This window comes from Leptinotarsa decemlineata, unplaced genomic scaffold (assembly GCF_025532065.1).
Source record: "Leptinotarsa decemlineata unplaced genomic scaffold, Ldec_3_MD MMD2_tig00078422_RagTag_RagTag, whole genome shotgun sequence".
NCBI classification, from domain to species: Eukaryota; Metazoa; Arthropoda; class Insecta; order Coleoptera; family Chrysomelidae; genus Leptinotarsa; species Leptinotarsa decemlineata.
Window position 1 is genome coordinate 16,768,843 of NW_027412747.1, and position 23,555 is coordinate 16,792,397.

The 23,555-nt window shown below is 34.6% G+C and overlaps 1 protein-coding gene across 2 annotated transcripts in view; it reads right to left on the reverse strand.

The window, feature by feature from the left end:
• Fatp3 (Fatty acid transport protein 3) overlaps positions 1-23,555 on the reverse strand; it is a 58,217-nt gene that overhangs the window by 19,856 nt on the left and 14,806 nt on the right. The window contains exons 2-5 of one of the 2 annotated variants that reach the window (XM_074186435.1): positions 16,286-16,383; positions 13,487-13,637; positions 10,268-10,505; positions 1,092-1,323 (exon numbers count right to left, since the gene is read on the reverse strand). In XM_074186435.1, coding sequence (XP_074042536.1) covers positions 1,092-1,323; positions 10,268-10,505; positions 13,487-13,637; positions 16,286-16,383 — 719 coding nt within the window. The remainder of the gene's footprint in view (positions 1-1,091; positions 1,324-10,267; positions 10,506-13,486; positions 13,638-16,285; positions 16,384-23,555) is intronic. The other variant, XM_074186436.1, reaches the window with a different exon arrangement.

Genomic DNA, 23,555 nt, shown 5'->3' on the forward strand with positions numbered 1-23,555 from the left:
CACTCACCATACAAACGAATCTGCTTCGTTAAGAAGCTGGGTTGATTTGGTCGAGGGTGAATAGGTGTGAGCCACAATAAATCCTTGCGGGTTGCAGTTGACGGTCGAATAAACCAACTCACTTTGGACCTAACCTAACCATCTTTTCAAAGCACTTCGATAACTCTCTCACCGGTAGAATTCGCCAATCAAGGCCAGGCAAAAACGACCTTCTTCAATTTCATCGAATCCCGAGCAATAAATCTTGGCATTTTCATTCGCTTTTGTGTTGAAAATACTCTATGTGGAGGTGTGTTTTTTTTCTACTCCTCCACATTTATTCAAGAATCTTTCAAAAAAAGGAAGAAAGCAATTAATTTCGAAATGAACTCTTTACACAGATCTGAAGATCATGGAGATAAGTAATTTTCAAATACTAACTGAAAAAACAATCCTCCTCCCCAAAAACTAATCGCTTCTGAAAATATACCCCTTTCAATGTTTTTTGTTTGTTTTAATCTAAGTCCGGCCGTACACGGACCACATATTTGCAGTTGAGGCAACCACAACATTGTGGCCACGTTGACTGCACTTCGCGGTTGACCCAACCACATTTTTGTGGTCGACTTGCGGTCATATAAACCACACTTGCAGTTGAGGCAACTGACATCAAAAATTGAATGCTGTGAGGCCAATATGAGAAAAAGTACACGACGGTGTACGCGGTTGGGTACGACTGCAAGTTTGTGGTTAGTGTACGGCGGATGCCGCGATGCCATCTTGGCGGAGATCAGCAGCAAGTTGACTGCAGACGCCTGTTTTGACTTTTGTGTACCTACGTCCGGGTACGTGTATTTCTTATGGGCGGCTTGAGTTCGCTGGGACGCGACTTCAATTGTGTGGTCGATCCGACCGCAAAATGTGGCACGTGTACGGGCTCTCTTATTTCTTAGAACCAACGAATGAAAAACTTATATGACTTCATCTTTTAAATTCTTCTGCACTCGTGACTTGATGAATTTATACACCATCTCCGATAATTATTTGTATTTGTTAATGACGAAATGATTTCTATTTGACCTAATTATGAAATGAATTGTTATTATACTAACCTGGAATGTGTAACTCTAGCCGCTTTTGGAAGGCCCGTTGTACCAGAAGTATACATTAAAATAATAGTGTCATTGGTGTCCGTCTGGGAAATATGCTCCGAAGGGGATGCTACTGATTGGTTTCGAATTTGGTTTTTGAGATCGATTGCTCCAGCTACAGTATTACATGTTTCGGATGTGGGGAAATGAAAGAATTCGAATCCATCTAGTTTCGATTTTATACCCTCGATAGCTGAAAAATTGAAAATAATGTCACATTATCCTATAAGGAAATTATCTGTTAAGGTTTGCAGAAAAAGGTACATTTTGTTTCCCAATTATTTATCAGATCCAGATCCTAGATGCCCGGTGTTTTTCAATGCACCTTATTGGGGCCAAGTTTCCGTTTTTTTCTCAGAGAATTCGTAGTACTAGATGGTTACTATTCACAAACCTTATTACTATTATTATTCAATGAATTCTAGGTGGCATAGCCTTTCAAACATAATAAATTGAGAACAGAGGAAGAAAAAGGAAGAATGTAACACTCAATAAACGAAATCAAGAGTCAGTTTTTAAAATTCCAGTGATGGTCTAGATCATTTATGAAAGCATGATTCAATTGCAACAACATCCATAGAAAAAGCAAATCTACTATCTGAACCATTTGCATCCCACTTCACAGTCGATTTTCTGGAAAAGGCACCACCCACATTGGAATCCACAATGCCGGAAATTACTTTTCGACAACGTCTGGTCAGGCGAATTTCGAAACGTTTCAATATCAACAAGGCGTCTAGTTCTGAAAAAGTACCCGTCATCGTACTTAAAAAGTACGCCAATGGACTCGCACCAGTATTTTGCAGACTTTTCAACCTGTCTTATAAGGAAGGAGTTTTTCCGTCTTGTGGGAAGATTGTTCAGCTATTCCCAAAAATTCCAAGAAAGAGTTTCCAAATAACTATAGACCAGTCGCCTTGCTGTCAGTGCTCTAAAAAACATTAAAAAATCTATAACCACCATATTCTTAAATATTTGAAAGGCTTTGACATCTTGAGCGATCATTAATATGGCTTTCGGAAACAAAGATCAATAGGCAATTTTCTATCTTATGTCACCCATATTTGGAATAACGCAATCAAGGAATATGGACAGTCAAGAGTTGTTGCTCTTGATATTTCTGAAGCCTTTGACCGTGTGTGGCATGAGGTTTCGCTGGCCAAACTTCGATGCTATGGCTTGTCGAATCATTTTTGTGTATGGATCTCCTGCATCTGAAAAAATGTTGCCTGGAAGTGGTCGTCGATGAATATCTCTCAAATACTTTTACCAATAACGCTTGGTGTTTTCCAGGGATCCATGTTGTCTCCAACTCTTTTGGAAAAAACCAAGGATCCAATATATTATTTTGCTGACGACAACACACTTGTCTCGCCGTTCCATTTGAATTCCAAGATATTGACTACGGATGGACATCTTCACCGGCAGCAGAAGGTTGCATATGTTAATGAGGATCTTTCTGCTTCGATAAATTTGTTGGGGGTTGAAATGGATATCAATATGTCTTGGCACAATCATGTCGCTGAAATTGCAAAGGCTGCTTCTCAAAAGCTTGGAATACTGTTCCGAACCAGAAAACTGTCCCCAGCAACTTTTGATGCTGTATGAAGCTCAGCTCAGACCTCCTTATTAGGAGCTCCGCTCCTAAGAATACCCTGAAGCTGCTGGATTCCATCCAGGAAAGAGCTATCCACCTGATTGGAGACACAAAGATCACTTGCAACCTTCAAATTCTGGAACATCGAAGAAAGATTGGAGTTTTGTCTCTCTTTTATAGATTCAGCGATTCAAATCCAACGTGAATCGCTACTTTCGCACAGGCACCGCTCTAACTGCGCCTCAATGATTTTCTCGTAGTGCTTGTGTTTTGTCCTAAAAAAATTATAGAGCACAAACTATATGCTCAGGCAGACCTTTTCAGTGGAAGAAAACACGATTGCACAAGAAATTCTAGGCCATACAGTTTTAGGAACCTTTCTCTCAAGATGAATGTTGTATAAGTCTTTCATCATTACTCCGCATAAAAAAGTCCAAATTCACTGATAAGTTGATTCAAGTAATTCAAGGCGACGATTATATAGAATAGTATATAACCTGAAATTGAAATGAAGTAATGAATGGATTAGTGAAATGTCAACTATATGCAAATAATAAAAGTGAAGATTTCAATTGTGGGTACCAACAATCGAAACGTCGTGTAATCGCTTGCTTTGAAATCGGCTTACTTATTTTGCCATCATTTTGAATTTGTTGTATTCTTTTCATCATTTATCTTAATATTTTTTATTTTTTGATTTTATGTATTGATATTTCACTCATTATTCAACCCATTCAATGATCCATTTTAATTTCAGGACATACTACACTTTGTTATCTTCACAAATTAGCGTCCTTACAATTTTTTTCAATATCTTATTTTTTGAAACAAATGAAGAGTCCGTTGCAAATATTTTGTAAGAAAGTAGGATCCCTTGTTTCTGTTGAAAAAAAATCCCAGCATTACTGCAGACATTAAATACATATTTTTGCTCTAGTTTTTACATCTGTTGAAATCGATCACGAATTTCAGCAATCACTCTCTCTACTGAAGTGAACATTGTTCGCCACAGTTAATGGGAAATGTTCCTCCTGACGAAAATCAAGTAGTTTTCATAAAAGAGCTCTAAAACAACGCATTTTAAACTTACCATTTGAACCTTTTTCTTTAAAAAATTATTCAAATGCTCAAAAAGGAGAAATGAAATAATGCATTCAACATTTAAAGGGATTCGTTTCTATTTCACCATTTGGCAACATCGGTTATAGCTGATGAAGGACAATGAATCTGTTACCTGTATCACACAAACAAAGATGACATATTTCAGAGGCGTGCTGTTCTGTTTATTTAAGTTCCGAGACATATGACATTTTGTGCACATAACCTATCTTCCTCTATATAAATAAATAACAAAACAACTGTTGTTTATGAGGCTTGTGGAGGTGGTATTGAACTATAAATTATATTTTGCCTTAATTTGACACTATTAACATGATTCTTCTTCTTCTAACATACTACTAACCTGAACTCCGATCTAGCATTCTAGGCGCTGTTGCCGATATGTGAATTAGAAACAAATCCCTTCAAAAATTAAAACCCAACATTTGAAACATCAATTTGAATACTTTTCGAAATGAATTTGAAAAACTCATGATTTGAACTCAACTTAATTTTGTTCAAACTTGCATTTGCTGTAATAACCCAAATTGAGGAACATTCCCCATTCTCAGTTCATCTAGTTCCTCGGTTTGCAGTATCTCACGCAGTACCGGATACCAGAAGCTGAAGTAACTTAAAAATATAAATGATTGCATAGCGACTGATAAACTTCCTGCATTTGGTTCAATTAGTTTTTCCAATGCAGTCAATGTTTAGAATGCCGCCTGGGGCCGTGGCTCCCACCGTCCCCCTCAAGCTACGCCACGGTCCCTAGTTGATAAAATTGATGTGTGTATTTTCTCACTTATCTCGTGATAACCTACGGAAACTTTCAGTGCTATTGAACTGATCAATAGAACATTGACCTAGGGTTTATCAGTTTCGACTTTACATTTTCGATATCAATGAAATAATCTGAGGACAAAATCTACAGAGATTGAAATGGTAATATCCATATATTGAATTAAAGGATTATTTTGTTCAAATTACGGACCAGAATCATGTCTCCAAAAGATTGGAATCAAGTCACTTACAGTTTGTCAAGAATAGGAAAAAGGGTGAAATTTTTGATGCCTGGGCGTAAGGAAGAGCTATAATGATAGGGGAGCCCAAGCGGGGATTTTGTGATTTACTATAGCGCGGCAGATTAATAAACGGGGGGATACCTTGTACCCGGTTGAGTACCTCCACCGAATATGAGCCCCATATATAAGGCCGCCTGTTAGGGATAAAGGATCAGATTAGTAAAAAAAACTGATCATCAGAAATTCTCGAGCGCGTCAGATTGAGGTAGGGTGAGTTAATTACCTGCTAAAAAGTGTATATTCTAGTAATCTGACAATTTGAGAGTGACATAAAGGAAGGGGAGGGCAGCAAAGTTGTAAAAAAATAACGTCATTTCGACATTCTCAAGCGTAGCTATTTTTTTTTTATTTTGAAGGGAATAATTCAAGGATAACGAAAAATATATAATCTGACGAATTCCGCAAGCCGAAATAACAAAAATTCGTTGATAAAGTTTAATGCGTGCAGGTGTGTGATACCTATATTTCCTTCTACGAGTTTCTATTCCTCTATTCTCTATTCACTTTTTCTCTATCTATTACTCTCTCACTCCGTCCCCACTCTGAATTCTGTTGCCATGACGCCATCACAGCTAATCACAGATACTAGTTCGTGATGAAGATGATTAATTGATCAATTAATTGATGGATGTAGCCGTTACTAAGTGGTAGGAAATCATAACATAGAAAAGAGAAATTGAACTTTCTATGTTTTTTACCACTTTTATTTATAACTAACGTTACTGCAGTTTCATCCTATGAGGACATTTTCAAACTTATATATTGTATGAGTTTGAAAATGTCCTTATATATTGTTACAAATAGTTACAAATAAAAGTGGTTAAAAACATAGAAAGTTTCATTCCTCTTTTCTTTATGAACTAATCAATTGATTATGAAAAATTAAATTTTTTTGAGCATTTTTTTAAAAATTAATTTCTTATAAATACAAGTATTCTACTTAAAAAACATACACTTATTCATCTGCATGCAATTTCCTGAGCTTTTCAATTAATTAAGTTCAATGGTTTAAAACAAAATTTAAAAAAATATTGTTTTTGTCAGATTAAGCGAATCCCTCTAGATAATCGTCAGATTATGAGACAGCACGTCTAAAACATAAATATCAACCATATATATCTTAATCTGACGCGCTTGAGTATTTCAAAATGGCGAATTTTTTTGCATATTATAATAATGGCCGCGAGTTTGCGTCAAATCGAAATCGTTGTTGCACTTAACACCTTTAGAAAATCTGACGCGCTCGATTAATTTTTTTTCTTTTCACTTTTAACCCTTACGTACAACCACCCACATCATGCAAACGATCAGATTAACATACGAACATTATTAAAAATACGTAGGACATTGATGCTATCAATATCTGACGCCCTCGAGTATGTCCATGCAACAGTATTTTTTTACATATTTAAAAATATATAGCCGCTTCCCCCACCGATGAAAAGGTATATATTATATAACATTTTTTTTTCTTATCATCTAAGCTTTGCAACCTGATATGTCTCAGTGACGCTCGAGTAAATCCCCATTTTGCATCGTGGGCTCCCCTGCAATAAAGCATTCGGTGGAACAAAGATGCACATATTTGCGATTAAAGTTGTCTCTGCTTAGTGTAGATGTACAGTCTCCTGAATAAATTGTGAAACCAACGTACAAAAGTCCCCACTATTAGTCCATCTCATTATTGAATTCAAAATAATTTTGGTCAAGACAGGAAATGAGGATTGATATTCTTTTGAGTTGAAAAATTATGAATAATGGTTATGCCATTAATCGGAGAAATGTTTGGAATAAATAAATAAAACTTGCTTTGAATTAGAAGGTTGCTTTTATTTTACTTTCAAATATGTACATTTTTTATACTTAAATTAAACGCAAAATACGGCGAGAAATTTCTAAGATCTATGGAACGCCGTTTTACTTTATATTGTCACAAATATTCATTCCTCAATTTATTCACCAAACAATTCATTTGTTTGAATTTAATTGATTCATGCATTTGTTCGACACATTAAAAACGATTGTTCGCAAAATTTGTTCTATATTAAAAAATGTTACGTGAATAAAATTGTTATTTGGATAAAAAAGACTAATGAAATAACTTGAAGCTTTTATTGATTCCGAAGAAAAATATTGTTTCAGAGTATTGGAAAATGGAACGCCAATTTACTATATATTATGCTGAAAAATAATCTATATACATATAGTTCAACTCACCAATAAACAAACATTTTTATTCAACAGTCAATGGAATGTTATTATTCGAGTAAATTCAACAAACGTTTCAATTCCGCATATAATTTTGACTTTTGAATAAAATGTTAGTTGAATTATAATGAAACTTCAAATTCACTTTCTGAAAGTAAGTTTGGGAATAAAATTTCAATAAATATATTTAAATGACTGTCAAAGTTTTCCCTTGAAACATTGTTGGTAATAAAAAAAAACTTTCGTTTGTCTGAAAATATAGCAAATTAACTTTCCATACTAAATATTTTTTTATGAATAATAAAGATTGTTATATTTCAATTTTATTGAAAGTGTAGAATATTTCCAACACTCACTTTAATGCATTCAGTTAAAAATTTGGTTACAACTTTTATGCAAAACATTCTCAAGCAAGTATCATTTTATTTCATCAATCTTTTTAAAAAGCTAATTTCTGACAAAGAATCAAATTTTTTATGATTTAAAAAGTTTGTTGTATTTGAAAGATACATTTAAAAAGATTGTTGATAATTTTAATTCGGTGCTGGTATCGCGCGGATTTATCAAGAACTTCAAGTTCATGGCATGGCATGGCAACATGCTAGTTCATTTATAGTACCACAAAACGCCGTTCAATCGTGGCTCCGAATAAAAATTATCAACAATCAATTTAATTCATGTATCACTGAAATTCAACAAACAAAATGATTCAGCTCATTTCAAAGGCACGCCGTTTTACTTTCTATTGGTATTTTGTAAAAATGAATTGTTTCGACTGTTGCATTTAGGTGATACATGAATTAAATTGATTGTTGATAATTTTTATTCGTCGCTGCGGTCGGACGGAATATTATGTTACTATCACTAGACTATCATGTTGCCAGATTTGAAAATTCAGCTGCAAGAATACTCTCGATGCTAGCGCCGAATTAAAATTATCAACAATCGTTTCAATTCATGTAACTATAATTATCAACAAACAATTTATTCATGTTTCACAGAAATTGTAGTAAATAATTCGATAGTTACAAAAAAAGTATATATAACAAACATTTACTTCCAAAAATTTCAAACAATGAATCTATATTATAGCTGTTCGCAACTTTTCATCAAACAAATTAATTCATGTAACATTTTAAATCAAGTGTCATTTAAAATAGAACAAATTTTGCGAACAATCGTTTTTAATGTGTCGAACAAATGCATGAATCAATTAAATTCAAACAAATAAATTGTTAGTTGAATAAATTGAGAAATGAATATTTGTGACAATAAAAATTAAAACGGCGTTCCATAAAGATCGTAACAACTACAAAAAAAAAAAACAAAACAAGGCAAAACATTATAAAAGGCAAAAAACGCAAAAATTTAAATGAAAAAATATTTTATCTTAATCTTCGGAGGATGAATCTTCGCTAAGGTCTGAACTGATGTAATCTGGTTCAGTGTCACTATCTTCTTGCAAGTTGATTATCATGTCGTCTACCATGAAATCTAATGTTGCTTCCTTTTCCATGAAAAACTATTCAAAACTTTGAGCATTGGGAGTTATTGTAATTCTTGTGTGCATTGAGCATTCATACTCACGATAAAACAATCGTGGGTCAAAACACACATCGTTTTTCCATTCAATTTCAGAAAACGTACTAAAAATTTCATCACATAATCTTTCCACAGTCGTCAAGTTAAAATCTACATTTCTTTATGCAACATATTGCTTTAAAGACGCCCACAGTAACTCTATAGGATTTAAGTCAGGGTGGTATGGAGGAAGCCTTAGGACGGTATGGCCGTGGGCGCTTATAATTTCATCAATTTTATACATTTTATATCGCAGTTTATGAATTTTAATTAGACTATACAAATCAATTTTTAACTGATCTTCCGTAAAAGGTATATTTCGTTGTCTTAGCCATTCCATCATTTCGATCTTTCTATTACATAAAGTAGGAGACTTATATTTACCTGCACATTGTGATATGGAGCATTGTCTGTCACTAAGACACTCTTTGGTGGTGAATGAAGAATGAGTATCTCCTATAGCCATTTTATATAATTCATGAAGTTCATCTCGTTATGATAATCACCTGACTTCATATTTGATTTGAATTTCAAATAAGCATTTTTCACAAAACCATTTTCACTGCCCGCATTCACTATTATTAGTCTTTGCCCTTTTGATACTACACTAGTGTTGTCATTCCAGGTTTTTATGTGGGTATGCGAGGAATGAATATAGGTTTCGTCCATGAAAATTATGTGTCGCTTTTCTTCTCAAAATTTTTTCATACTTCGCTCTTAACTGAACTTTTCCATTAATAATTTTCGATAATTTTTCGTTTTCCTCCAACGAAATCCCATGTCATGCATAACTTTTCTCAAACTTTCGTAGGAACCAGCATAGTTATGCTCGGATTTAAATTTATGATGTATGCGCCGAAGAGTTGGAACCTTTTTATCGACAGTATAATAATTAATAATAAATCTTCGAAGCAATCCTTTTTCAAAACCATCTAAGTTAGTTTTAGCTGCGGCTTTCTTTCTTTTTATATTTGGTGTCAAAAAAGCAGCGGCTTCTCCATTCTCAATCGATTTCTTTTTTTTTGAAATCTTTTGAATACTGCTTAAACTTACGCCAATTGCCATAGTCTCTTTTTCTTGAACTTTTTAGAAGTCCTTTATAGGTTTATTTTTTGCCGCTTCTCGTTGCATAAAAAAATGCATTGGCTATAACTTCTCTCGTTTGACTTGTCAGCACTTTACGATTTTGGTTTGATTTAAACTCCATCCTGGTTAACATACAATACTCAAATTGTACCCTATACGCTGTATTTCTGCTCGGAGTGTACACTCGATTAACCCGCGATGCTCACTTCACAACAGACAAATTCGATTGACTGGGCTGTGAGCTCAAATTAAGATTTTGAAACTGTTTCCTATTATTGACAAACTGTATATAAGGTGTACTTTATTATCTTTCTTGTTGTTGATTTTTCTTAAATATTTTTTAATGAGTGGAAAAATTGCATAGCATATTGGTAGGTTGACTGTGTTGTGTTTGATCCAATGATTCAAATAGCAGTTATAAGTTCCAACATAAACGGAAATCACCCCCAGTGAATCACCCCAGTGAATAAATCAATACTTACCATCTACAAAATCCGATCCAAAAATGATAGCTCTGCAGTCAGCAGCTGATATACTATGGTGCAACGGTCCAGATTTGAGATTCGTATTCAGCAGTGCTGTTACAATACCTGCTTTCGAGAGACCAAGCCATATACCTGGGTATTCGGGTCTATTATCGAGTAAAAGAGCAACATTGTCACCTTTTTTGTAGCCACAAGCTATGAAGTAGTTTGCTACTTTATTGCTGAAATCTTCTAGCTGAGGAATTCAATGAAGTGTCAGTTCATCAAATGAATCTAGGTACAATACTGCAATAATTTTATAACACCTATTTAGAAAATGCCTTTGATAGAATCGATTTGAATATATCGTTATAATTTCTTTTATGTACGACCGGGCGTAAAGTAGCACTTTATCGCCCGTATTTGCGGGCGTAAAATAGCACTTAGGGCCTGCGGACTACTTTATCGCCCGGCAAGCGGTAAAATCGTTGAGCCGACGCTAAAGTGAATTTCATTCTTAAATCGATAGAAATGCAAAATTATTGAAACATATCTGAATTATACAGGAGTGCACATAACGAGTCGAGAATCCATCAACCACCATCATCAAACTGTCAATATATCTATTGTACTTATAGGTAACTCATAAAAAGCTATCAATCTTGCGTATCTACTGATATCTCTATCATCATGTACATTTAAAGTAGCTTTCAGCATGGAATAATATGAGGGCTCATGATATTCAGATTTCTCCAGAAAATAGGCAAAAAGTACTCCCTCTGTCTAGTTCTTATTTTTTACATTATTCCCTTTGCACCACCTCACGAATTCTTTTTACATTGTGTCGTATACTTTCTTGGATTTACTTCTCAATAGATACTTTGCTGAAGTGTAAACGTAGAAGTTAACCTTGAAAAGTTATTGCGTAATACATAGCACTGAAGAACTAATCAGTCAGTAATTTGTATTGACAAATATTGCCTGCAAATTGAATCATTTGTTTCTCTTTTACATCTCAGCAAAAATTGTGCATAAGACGAATTTGTGATTCAGCACCGTACAGCCCTGTTTCGAACCGCCAGTTGTGCAAGGCTGAACTACTGAACTGTGCTAGAAAGAACAAAACTGAAAGTAAAGGAGTTGATATTTCTCCTGATGAAAACTTGACAGGTCAAAACAACGCTGTTGGATCAGAAGTTCATCTAGTTGCCATGTAGTGAAAGCTGCAGTCAAAATGAGAAGACGAATCTCGTTCGGCGATCGCTGTCGAAGCTTGGCTTTGCAATTGACCGCCTTGAGAAGTCTCGTTTATCCTTGACATTCAAAAATTGATGGCGTCTTCGTTCGGGGAGATTTCAATTTTTTTTTCCGAAAGCTTGTGATAATTCTCTTTCCATATCTGTTTCAATATCACTTTCATCATTCAAATCAATAATGAATTTATTTCCACCATTAATATGGAAGTGTCCAATCTCAATATAGTATTTTTCAGCTAAAATTACTTTTTCAATCCTTTTTTGCCAGTCTTCTTCGATAATATTAGATACTTCTCCGTTAATTGACTCTATCACCTTCTTACCAAATTTTGTTTGCAGGCATGGTAGGTGTACATATTCTCGAACCATCAGTCCACCCTTTCGTAACTGTGTCGTGAGTGTCATACCAAGTTTCGTCCAAATAGAAAATTTGCCGTTGTTCTTGTCTATATTTAGTTATTCAATCTTAGTATTTGTTTAGCAATTCCACTATTCTTCTGCTTTCCATATCTGCTTGAAATTTGTTTATTATTTTAAATCTAAATCCTAGTTTCTTTATCCAATATTGAAGAGTTTTGTACAGCAGCTCACGTTATGGCCGGAAGTATTCAATTTCATCATTATGATTTCAGTTGTAGGAATCTCATTGCTTTTGTAACAGTCGTATATTTGTTTTTTTCAATGATTTTATTAGATAAACATCTGAATGTTTTGGTAATCCTGTATCACATCACGTCTTGCGTTCATAAGCTTTGTTTTTGACTATTTTACGTACAGTTGAGAAAGGAATTTCGGTCAAATCTTATGTTGCTTGTAATAGTTTGTTTCCCTCGAAACCAAACTTGAGATGTAGATTCTTATTCACCTATGCTCCGACACTCTGTGAGAGTGCCGACAACTTTAAGTATGCAAAATATCGTTTACTTCGACTATACCTCTCAGAGCCAGCTCCGTTTCTATACCTAAATATTCTATGGTCGTAGAATTAATACATGGTTTTATGTTTGAAGGTTAGATATGGTTTTATGTCATGACTGAGGCCTTTTTCTAACAATCTCGTTTCATTTAGTGTAAACTGGGACATAAGCACAGGTAATTTAATTCATTACACACTTAGGTAAAAATCAGATACTTGAAATGTAGGTACTTCAAGCATATTAAGCATTGAATATGTAGAATATAGTTAATAAATACACGCCCGAAGAAGCCATTGTATGGCGAAACACGTGTTGCGTTTATTTTAACTGTTTACTTAAAATCTCACAATAAAGTGTTTTTTGAATACGTTAGTTATGGATTTTCATCAAGTATCGGCCAATTCCATCATATATCATCCAGGATTCTCAAATCCTCGTCCTGATTTCTGTAGGTTGATAAATTAGGGTCTCATTTTCGAGGCTGAAATCTCGGGAAGGAAACAGTGTATTTATTAATACTATCATTGCCAAATGCTTAGTTCATTTTTCGGCTGTTTGGCAGCGCTTCGGTTCAATTGGAATTCGTAGAGAAAAATTTGCCGAAAATTGGTTAACATCATATAGTGATAAGATGAAAAGCGGTAAAAAAAAAATGAAATTTGGAGAAAATGAACAGCATCGATGTATAGGTTACAACATTCTCTATCAATCAGTATATTCCGAATAGTATGGAGCCACAAAAACACATGATATTAAAACGGACAAAACTTTTGAAACAATCTGATAATACGAAAACCTACACTGATTATGGAAGTTGACTGTTTGCTCAGATGTATATTACTGAAACTGTTGGTTTCAGTAATTTCCTGATGATACTAACTTGCTTACTGAAACAAACGTTGAGAAAACAATATTTTTGTTCTGGAGTGGAATTGATTCAATTGATGAGTTCAATTGATGAGATTTTCCATGTTCAACTAATAATGAATTCATGTTTTTTATGGATGGGTTGTAAAATTCACATTTGGGGAGCATGTTATAATTCAAAGAATTCATTTACTTACCTGCTGAAATGTCCACGCTTCGTCTTCATAATATAGGGCTACTTTGTTAGGGTGTTTCTTTGCCACTCTTGTGAAGATCTTCGGCACAGTATCTTTATTTATTCTCATCCACATAAGAGTGTAAACACCTCTTGCACCTCGGTATACTGCTCTTGAAGAAATATAGAAATAAAATAATAAATAAATAAATAAATAAATAAATAAATATATATATATATATATATATATATATATATATATATATATATATATATATATATATATATATATATATATATATATATATTATAGGCCCAATTTTTCAGCTGATACCACTATTGCTATCTCTCTACCGAAACGGTAGATCTTACAAGGACGGTTAAATGGAACAAAAGTTACCTATTTAGGGATGCAACAGACTGGTATTTTCAGATCAATAAAATCATCAACGGTTTCTGAGATATTTGTAAAAAACTGAAAATGACAGATTTTTTTTTTGCTCTACCGCCTCCATTTTCCATAATATCAAAAAATGTCAAGGAAACTTTTTGCTTTATTTCAGGTGCTTCATAATCCGGATGAACTAATTTTTCAATGCAACGTTTCGTTCATTGAATTCGATCATCAATATATTTTTTAAATACGGACCTGTATCTTTTTTATACACTTTCGTAGTCACTATAATTACAAATCCGTTGACCTATCACAACATATGTATTTCTCGACGTTTCTTCCCGAAACCACATCATCGATATTCTATCATTTAACTTTTTTATTCAATGAGAAATCAAATATTTTAAATACGAACCTGTATAGTTTTATACATTTTCGTAGTCATTATAATTACAAATTCGTTGATATATCACAACATCTATATTTTCCGACGTTTCTTCCCGAAACCACATCATCACTATAATTTCTTATTAAGAGCTCGAATTTTCGAATGTTACTGAAATCCAGGGTTCTCCAGTCGATAATTCTGTTCGTTGAGATTCTAAATAGTTGTATTCACTGAAATCCAACTAAATTTATGTTAGGGTCGTCTTGAAGAAAAAGAGATACTTTGTATCAATACCAAGCCATTCATAATTTCCAAATGTCTTTTGAAAATTTGTAGCTACCCAAAAATTTCTGTTCAGAAAATGAGGATATCAACAAGAATTAAATAATAAAAATACTGTATTAAACAAGTCATAGATGATTTTCACGAGGAACATGATAAGTGATAGTTTCTTTTTATGAAGTAAGCCATGAAATACATGAATGTGAATGTCAAGTTAATTGTCACACACAAAATAAAAGTTATTCAAAACGTTGAACGATTTTAAGGGAGAAACATTAATTTTTCTAATGACGAAAAAGTGGATATGATTTTTGTATATTCGAGATGTTTGAGGAATGCTACCAAATCTCTTGCAATGTTATAGGAATTGTATCCTGAACGACGACAACCTAATCATAGATATTTTCAACAAATCGAAAATAGTTTACGGAATCATGGATCTTTTAAAACACTCTCTGAAAGAAAATGTACGGTTACTGAATGTGGTGGCGATAATGAAATCGACGTTTTAGGTGAGTCCAAAGAAGATTTACAATAGTGATAAAGTGACATTGATTTGATTTACGATTTATGGAAAATTCAAAAATTGAGAACAAGGAAGGATATCTGATGGAGATTGCTCATAATTCGGTCATATCCACTACGTCTGTACGGAAAATTTTGAAGAAAAATAAATTCAAGCCTTATCGAGTCAGGAAAGTTCATCATTTGCGTTTAACGGACTTCAACAGGAGAAAAGTTTTTTGTAGATGGCTCATTAGAAAATTTCGCCAAGATAATGAAATTTGTAAAAAAAATGTGATGTGATGAAAGTACATTTACCAATAATGGATGGTTGAACAGGTATATACATTATCATTGACGACAAGAAAATTAATATCTACATAGAGTCACCAATTTTCAAGAGAGATATGGTGCTAATGTATGGCTTGTTGTTCTTGATAATAAAATTATTGGCCCCCACTTTTTTGAAACATCTCTGACCGGAAAATTATGCTTGGATTTCTTATCAGGGACTCTAATTGAGTTATTAGAAGATTTGCCACTTAGCCTCATAAGAAAATATGAGATTTCCTCAATACTACAATGCCAGGAAGTTAGATAGGAAATAATGGTCCTATTGATTGGCCTCCACGTTCACCGGACCTTTTTCTTTTGGATTTTTTTTGTGGGGCTTCATAAAAGATCAGAACAGATCAGAAAAAAATTTGAAAATAATAACATCTGTGGAGTGCTTGCATCGCTATCACTCCACAGATGTTAGAGAACTGCCACAAGCACATTATTTCTAGAGCAAGTATTTGTTTGAGAAATGATGGAAGACAATTTGAACATTTGATGCGATATCGCGTGAGACGGTAACTTAAAAAATGTAACGTTATGGTGTTCATTTTCTATAATTTATTATTTCGTTACATTTTTTTTCACAACTGTCTTTTTTTCAATGTGATGTATTAACGATACTGTCAACTATGTGTTATAACAATAGTTTGAAGCATATATTGATGATGGAATTCAATTAACGAAACTTGGCATTGAAAAATGAGTTCACCAATATTATAAAGCACATGTATGTCATTTTTTGATATAATTGAAAATTTTTTATATATATATATATATAAGTATACTTATATATATATATATATATACTTATACTTATACTTATATATATATACTTATATATATATATATATATATATATATATATATATATATATATATATATATATATATATATATATATAAAATAAACTTACTTGAGATCTCTCGGAAGGGTCTTGTATAATATATAGATCAACCTTCTGTTCGTGTACAGGAACCAGAAAAGGAAGAGAAAAGTTGGTAGAATCCATACCTGTTGAAATTGATTTGATTATTAATTGCCATAACTTTGATTTGTGAAAAAGTAGAATAGTCCAATTTTTTTCACATAGGAAAATTGATGCAATGTAATTTATTCGTTTCATAAAACAAATGATGATTGTTATGTTATTACATAATTGATATGTTTTGTTAATGAACTTTTTTCCTGAAGTACGAAAAATCACTCACTAGCAGCGCTAGTAGTTCGGTAGGGACAATCACTGCCTAATCCTCATATAAACATAATATGGTAAAGTACAATTAAAAAATAATGTTTTCAACAGAAAAAGATGTTCCTGGAGCAAAACTAAAATATAACATCAAAACGTTGACTTGCATGCCGTAAATTAAAAGTAACTGGAAAAAAGTAAATTAATAGACAGGTTAGTATACAGACTCTAGTATGGTAATGAAATAAATTTAATTAAATATAATTAATGAATATGATTTAATGAATGATTGAGGTTATATCTCATTCTAATCAATGGTAATTAACGATGAAAAATTTACTATTCATTTCATGTTTACATACATATGAATATTTATTTATTTTTGACACTGTTAAATCCACTCTCTTCGAAGCATGTATCCATTTCTTACATCTAACCTCATTAATATGAGGTTTTATAAATGGTATAAAAACACGTTTTCTTCCGGATATCGATTATCCGACGTACAATTCGCAAAACAACAATGCTTTGTTGGTATTATACTAACACAAAATGATTGTTCAAATCAGATTTATATTTGTAAATAATGAATTAATGTTACGTAAATAAGACTGTTTAACATGTGAATAGTTTATTGTTTCTCCCTACTACTAGTGCTGCCTCTCGTGACACGTTCGCTGTACTATTCTCAGGAAAAAGTCTCATTGAAAACTAGAGTCCAACTAAAGTTTCGACGCGCCAGGTGTCTTATTGATGATGGTTCAGCCTAACACCACTGATGAGACATAAGACCAGTCAAAACAGCGCTCTCTAGTGTTGGATCATGAATATGTTGTGTTTGGCTTTAGTTCAACTAGTTGCCTTGCAGTGAAAACTGCAGAGTAAAACAGAGAACGAATCTCGTCAACGGTCAATGTTGAAGCTTAGCTTTGCACTCAATCCCCTTGGGGAGCGTCGTTCGTCTTCGATATTCAAGGATTGAACTCTGTGTCGACAATATAGATGGCGTCTCTATTAGGGTAGATGTCACCGCCTTTACTTAGATTTATCCTTCAAGAACAGTTGAGTCCAGCAATGCTTTTGTGTCAAATCCCAAACCAGGCGATGAAAGCCCTAGCCAGGAAGGGTATAGCGGCAATGAAGCCACGGTAATTTTGATTCCGAAGCCTAACAAGAACCCCACTTTTCCCGATAATCATCACAAAATAAGCTTGAACACATCGGTGAGCGAGGTGGCAGAACACGTCGTACTGAAAAGACATATGAGGACTAGTCAGACAAACTAAGAATCCTACCGGTCTGATTCAGGTCAGAACACTCTACAAAACTTCAAGTTAACTACGCAATGAAGGTTCCAACCTGGGCAAAGGTAACCATACTGAAACAAAATTCCTAGATATCTCCAAAGCTTTCTATAGAGTCTGGCACAACGTACTCGTGGTCCAAATGACAACTTTTGACTAATCGAGTCTTTTCTAAATATTACTGGAGTTTTTTTCCCAACACTAAATCGTTATTTTTAACACCTCGACACGTGTTTCGATCACCAAGTGATCCTCTTCAAAGAGGGAGATTACAACTAGGAACTAGTGCGAGCACCAGTTCCTAGTTTTAATCTTCCTCTTTGAAGATGATCACTTGGTTTCTCTTACTGATTTGTGTATGAAACAAAATTGGTTCCAGGTAGAAGGTTGCTTTTATGAACAACAGGAAGGAACGGCCATGGGAAACCCCTTGTCCCCCTACCTGGCAGACCTGTTCATGAGCAGATTCGAAATGGAAACCAAAGAAAAGTCGAAGTATTTTCCTAGGATTTGGCTAAGGTATGTGGATGATAATTTCGCGATATTTGATACCAAAAAATCGAATATTGACGTCTTTGTTTCCATTTTAAATAATAGATGTCCATCAATAACATTCACGTATGAGTTAGAAAATAAGGGACAACTAACATTTCTTGACGTTTTGGTAATGAGGAGCCAATAAGGAGGGTTAGAATACGATATATTTAGAAAAGAAACAAGCACGTACAGGTATCTTCCTGACAGTTCACATCACTGTGGACAGCACAAACGTGCTGGGTTGAATTTTTTAGTGCATCGTCTTTTGACTTTCCCTCTAACACATAATAGGTTCACAATACAGGAAATAGCAGCCACTAACGGTTTCTCGAGGGGTATTGTAGATGACATAATAAGGAAAAAGAAGTTTAGGTTGAGAATGAACGAAATCTCGACTAACAGAAAGGACAAAAACCAAGATGAATACATCTCAGTTCCATACTACCAATATACGAGGAACTTTGGAAAGATTTTCAAGGAACTAGGTATGAAGGTGGTTTTTAAAACAAGTCATACACTACAGAGCCTTTTGGGAAGTCCAAAAGACAAAGTCGAGAATTCGGAAAAGTCTGGAATCTACGAAATTGAATGTAAGGACTGCGATGCAAAATATTATGGACAGACAAAAATATCTATTAAAGTAAGATATAAGGAACACATAGCACACTTAAAATATGGAAGACATGAAAAATCAGCAGTCGCCCATCATATTTTGCAACAAAACCATTCCATAGACTTCAGTTCATTAAGTAGTTAGACAAGTTAACAACAACAGGCAACTAGATGCCTATGAGAGTGTAGAAATAAGTGAACACAATAATATTATGAATAACGATGACGGACCTATACCAAAGAGCATACTATATAGCTTGTTAAAATAAAATAAAGTTGTTGAGTTTACCGATTACTACATAAGGACACATTGCAAAAATAAATTTGGATAGGCAATATTGTGAAATTAATTTTTATATAGCTGAAAATTGTTTTATATAAACATATATTGTAAAATAATAGATAAGGCAAAATTGTAAAATTAATTTAGGTTGGTATACCTGTATGGTTGGTACGCCTGGATGGTTTACCTATATGGGTTACCTTTATAGCATAAATAGGATTAGTTCGCACTAGTTCCTAGTTTTAATCTTACTCTTTGAAGATGATCACTTGGTGATCAAAACACGTGTTGAAACGTTGAAAATAACGATTTGGTGTTGGGAAAAAACTCTAGTAATATTCATTACTACACCAAAGGTTCCAAACAGTGCATCATGAGTCTTTTCTAGCTAACCGGTGATGTCAATGCAGAGTAGGACAAGAACTCTCCACCAGGCGACTTCTGGAATCAGGAGTCAAACAAGGCGCAGTTCTATCCCCCCACCTCGGTGTATACAATAGACGTGCCCAAGCCAGAGACCAACTTCAACAAGTTGGCACTCTACGCGGATGACACAGCTTCACTGGCAAAATCCACTTACCACGCGTTAGTTACAGGTTACCTGCAACAACGAGCGGACAGACTAGAATAGTGGGTCAACCTCCGGAAGATTAGTAACAACTCTGATAAGAGTCAGGCGATACTATTCACCTGGAGGAAGGTACATCCGGAAGGATACGTTGTCTTCCACGGATATGAGATTCCGTGGACAAACGAAGCAAGATACCTCGGGTTCAGCTTCGACAGGGAATTAACATTCAGGTCCCATATCCAACAGAGGTTAGGACTGGCGAAGACCAATCGGCACAACCTCTACCCCATCATCAAACGCAGTAACTGTGCTCTTAATCAAGACCATCCTATTCCCCATTATCCTATATGCCTTCATTTTTTGGAGCCAGTGCGCAGAAACATATAAACGCCAAATCGAAACGTTTATGAACACCTGCTTGCGGGCGGCCGTAAACGCTCCCAGATAAATACCCAACCGATTCATCTACCGGGACCTAGATCTTGGCATGCACCAAAAACATCTTCGAGCGAAGGTTCCGCGAGAGGGACAAGCACAAACAGAGGCCACAACAGTCGAGTTAGGTACAGAAAACCACCATGCGCACACTATACACACAGTAGAGTCAGTTTTGAGTCAGATAAAGGAGTAAATGCATTAAAGGCTGACTTCCGTTTGAAAGAATCAGATTTCAATGTGTTCTGTTTCTATATGCTTCTTCACATAGAAACAGTGCGGGGAAGATTTTATCTCAAAACACTTGATCCGGGAGGGCATGATTCATGTCTGTAGTTACTGATGGGACCTCTGACGGGTCGAAACAGCGCTGTCTGGTGGTGGATCATGAATTTGTCATTGCGGGCCCCAGTTTCCAACTAGTTACCTAACACTTACACTTTAGTGAAATACAGAGGACGAATCTCATTTGGCGGTCGTTGTCTCGAAGCATGGCTTTGCAACAGATCACTAGGGGCTCATTTATCTTTGATATTCGTTTATTAAGTTGTATATAGCCTGGTAGCCTGATGGGTTGACGTAGGTCGTTTGTTCCACTCATTCAATTCATCGTTGTGTGAAACGGTAGTTCGAACCGCAAGGCCAGACAATCGATTTTCACTTCCTATCGTCCAACCCCTGTTAGGAATCACACGTTGAAAAGGCCTTAACTCGCATACGTTTCAGAGGGACGGCGGCTGGTTAACGGAAAAACATATTTTAACAAATTTCAATATGTCGATACACTTGACGGCATCTACCTAGAAGAAAATGTCTTCCCCTTTATTATCTTCTCTTTTCTACAGGGAACTTATCTCCTCCATGACGAAACATCTTCCTCCTTCCACCTCGTTACTCATAGACGAAGCTAACAACGTCACTAGAGATTTACAGTTTTGTTTATGTTCATTTAAATGAGTACAATTAGGTTAACGTTTCCTATGGAAGATGGCGCCACTATGTCCTTTCCATATGTAGTGCATTTCTTTTTTTGAACGGGTCAACTCAAAACATTTAAATTTAGGATAATAAAATTAATGCATGAATACTTTATTTTGAAGTGAAATTGACAGATGAAACTTTCAATATGGCGACTGGGCGCCATCTGGGAAAAAATTAAATCGAAAAGGGGGTCTTGTGACATTTTGAAGCTCCTGTCAAATGCTTCGTAACCCTAGAATATAATGTCAATATCTTCAACTACTACAAAATGGCGGAACTTTTAATAATTGCCTGAATACATTGACTTTTAACTACATAATATGGGGTAATAAGCCTTGAGGTCAGTTCAGAAGATGTTCGAAATGGTTGCCTTGAACTTCTTGACATATGAACAGCCTATCCGATATTTCACGTCGAATATTTTCGAACACAGTAACCAGGGCCGTAGCGAAAAGAAATATCGGGGGGGGAGGGAATCCAAATTTTCCCAACCCCACCAGCAAAATTTCCCAACTTTCGAAAAAATGAAAGCCGAGGGATTAGTTACTACTATAATATATTAATTTTCTTACTTAACTATCCAAAAATTGGCTGATTGCTTATGCCTGTTAGGTTATGCACAAACAAAAATAAATTTTGGTAATTATAAAAATAATAATGGGAATTATTCTACTTTGGACCAAGGTCTTTGGTCTTCCACCATGTAAAGGAATATTCAATACAAATGAAAGGTAACAACACTTAAATAATATTGTGCTTATTGTTTTCTACTATTATTTTTTCTATCTTCACGGTCCGAAATTTTACAATTTTTCCAAGTCGAAAAAACAGCGAAAAGTTGGGAATTTTGTAAAATTGTCACTTCAAAATTTGTGGACTGTTCAGGACTGTTCTCTTACTTGCGAGAAATTAAACTTATTTGAAGTTTTCAAACAACTCAGAATTTCAAAGTATGGGATCTCCAAGTTATGCATGTTGGGAAATCCCAACCTTCTCCCGGTTCTTTCCCTTTCTTTTCTCATTTTTATTTTTTAAATTTTCATATATTTTTTTACTATTATTTTTTTCTATCTTCACGGCCCAAAATTTCCCAACTTTTCCCAACTTTCTCCCAAGCCGAATAAGCAGGGGGAAGGTTCCCCCCGCCACCCCCCATGGCGACGGCCCTGACAGTAACGTCAATACCTCTACAAATATTTATTATTCTCTGCCGTATATCCAATATTGAAGCAGGTTCAGTTTCGTACACCTTTTGCTTCAAATATCCCCATATTGGAACATAATTTAGCAGTAGACGTAAAGAGTTTCTGTAGTCACATAAATAATAAACGACGAAATTTTACATCACTGACCACCAAATCACGGATACTTTTTTCTTCGGTATATTTATCAGTAGGCGCATCATATAATTTAAATTTTGAACCGGATAACAGTATTGGTAAATGATGTTCTAATTGTAAATTCAATAACCGAAAGAGATTTTAAAAGAGCGTTGAAAAAACTAAAACCTAAGAAAGCATCAGGAAGTGATGGCAGTCCACCTTATGTACTTAAAGCTTACGAGGAGTGGTTGGAGACACCTCTACTACACATTTTTAATTTGATAATTTCAGCTAACACCTTTCCGACTGCTTGGAAAACAGCAATCGTTACTTCAATTTTTAAATCGGGTAATAAAATGGATGTAGAAAACTACAGGCCAATATCTATAATGTGTGCAACTTCCAAGATATTTGAACAAATTATTTTTGCTCATTTATATGAATTTGTTGATAAATATATTATACCCCAACAACATGGCTTTGTAGCGAATAAATCTATCAGCACAAATCTGTTCACTTGCACAAATTATACATATGAAACTTTGGAAGCCAAATAGCAACTTGATGTAATATATACAGATTTTCGAAAGGCGTTTGACACAGTTGATCATGTTGTACTCTTGTGTAAATTGAGTAATTTTGGGCTATCATATAATCTTCTCAAACTGATAAGAAGTAATTTGCAACACAGATATCAAATGGTAAAATATAATGGCAATACTTTTGAGACCAACTCCGGAGTTCCCCAGGGCTCTAATTTGGGGCTCCTTCTGTTCGTTCTCTTCATTAATGACCTACCATCAGTATTAAATTATACTGAAGGTGCTTTGTTCGCTGATGATTTCAAATTTTATAAGATAACACAAACTGTTAGAGACTGTGTATTATTGCAGAAAGATTTGAATAGGTTTTTTGAAGGGAGCATAAAAAATAAACTGTATTTTAATGT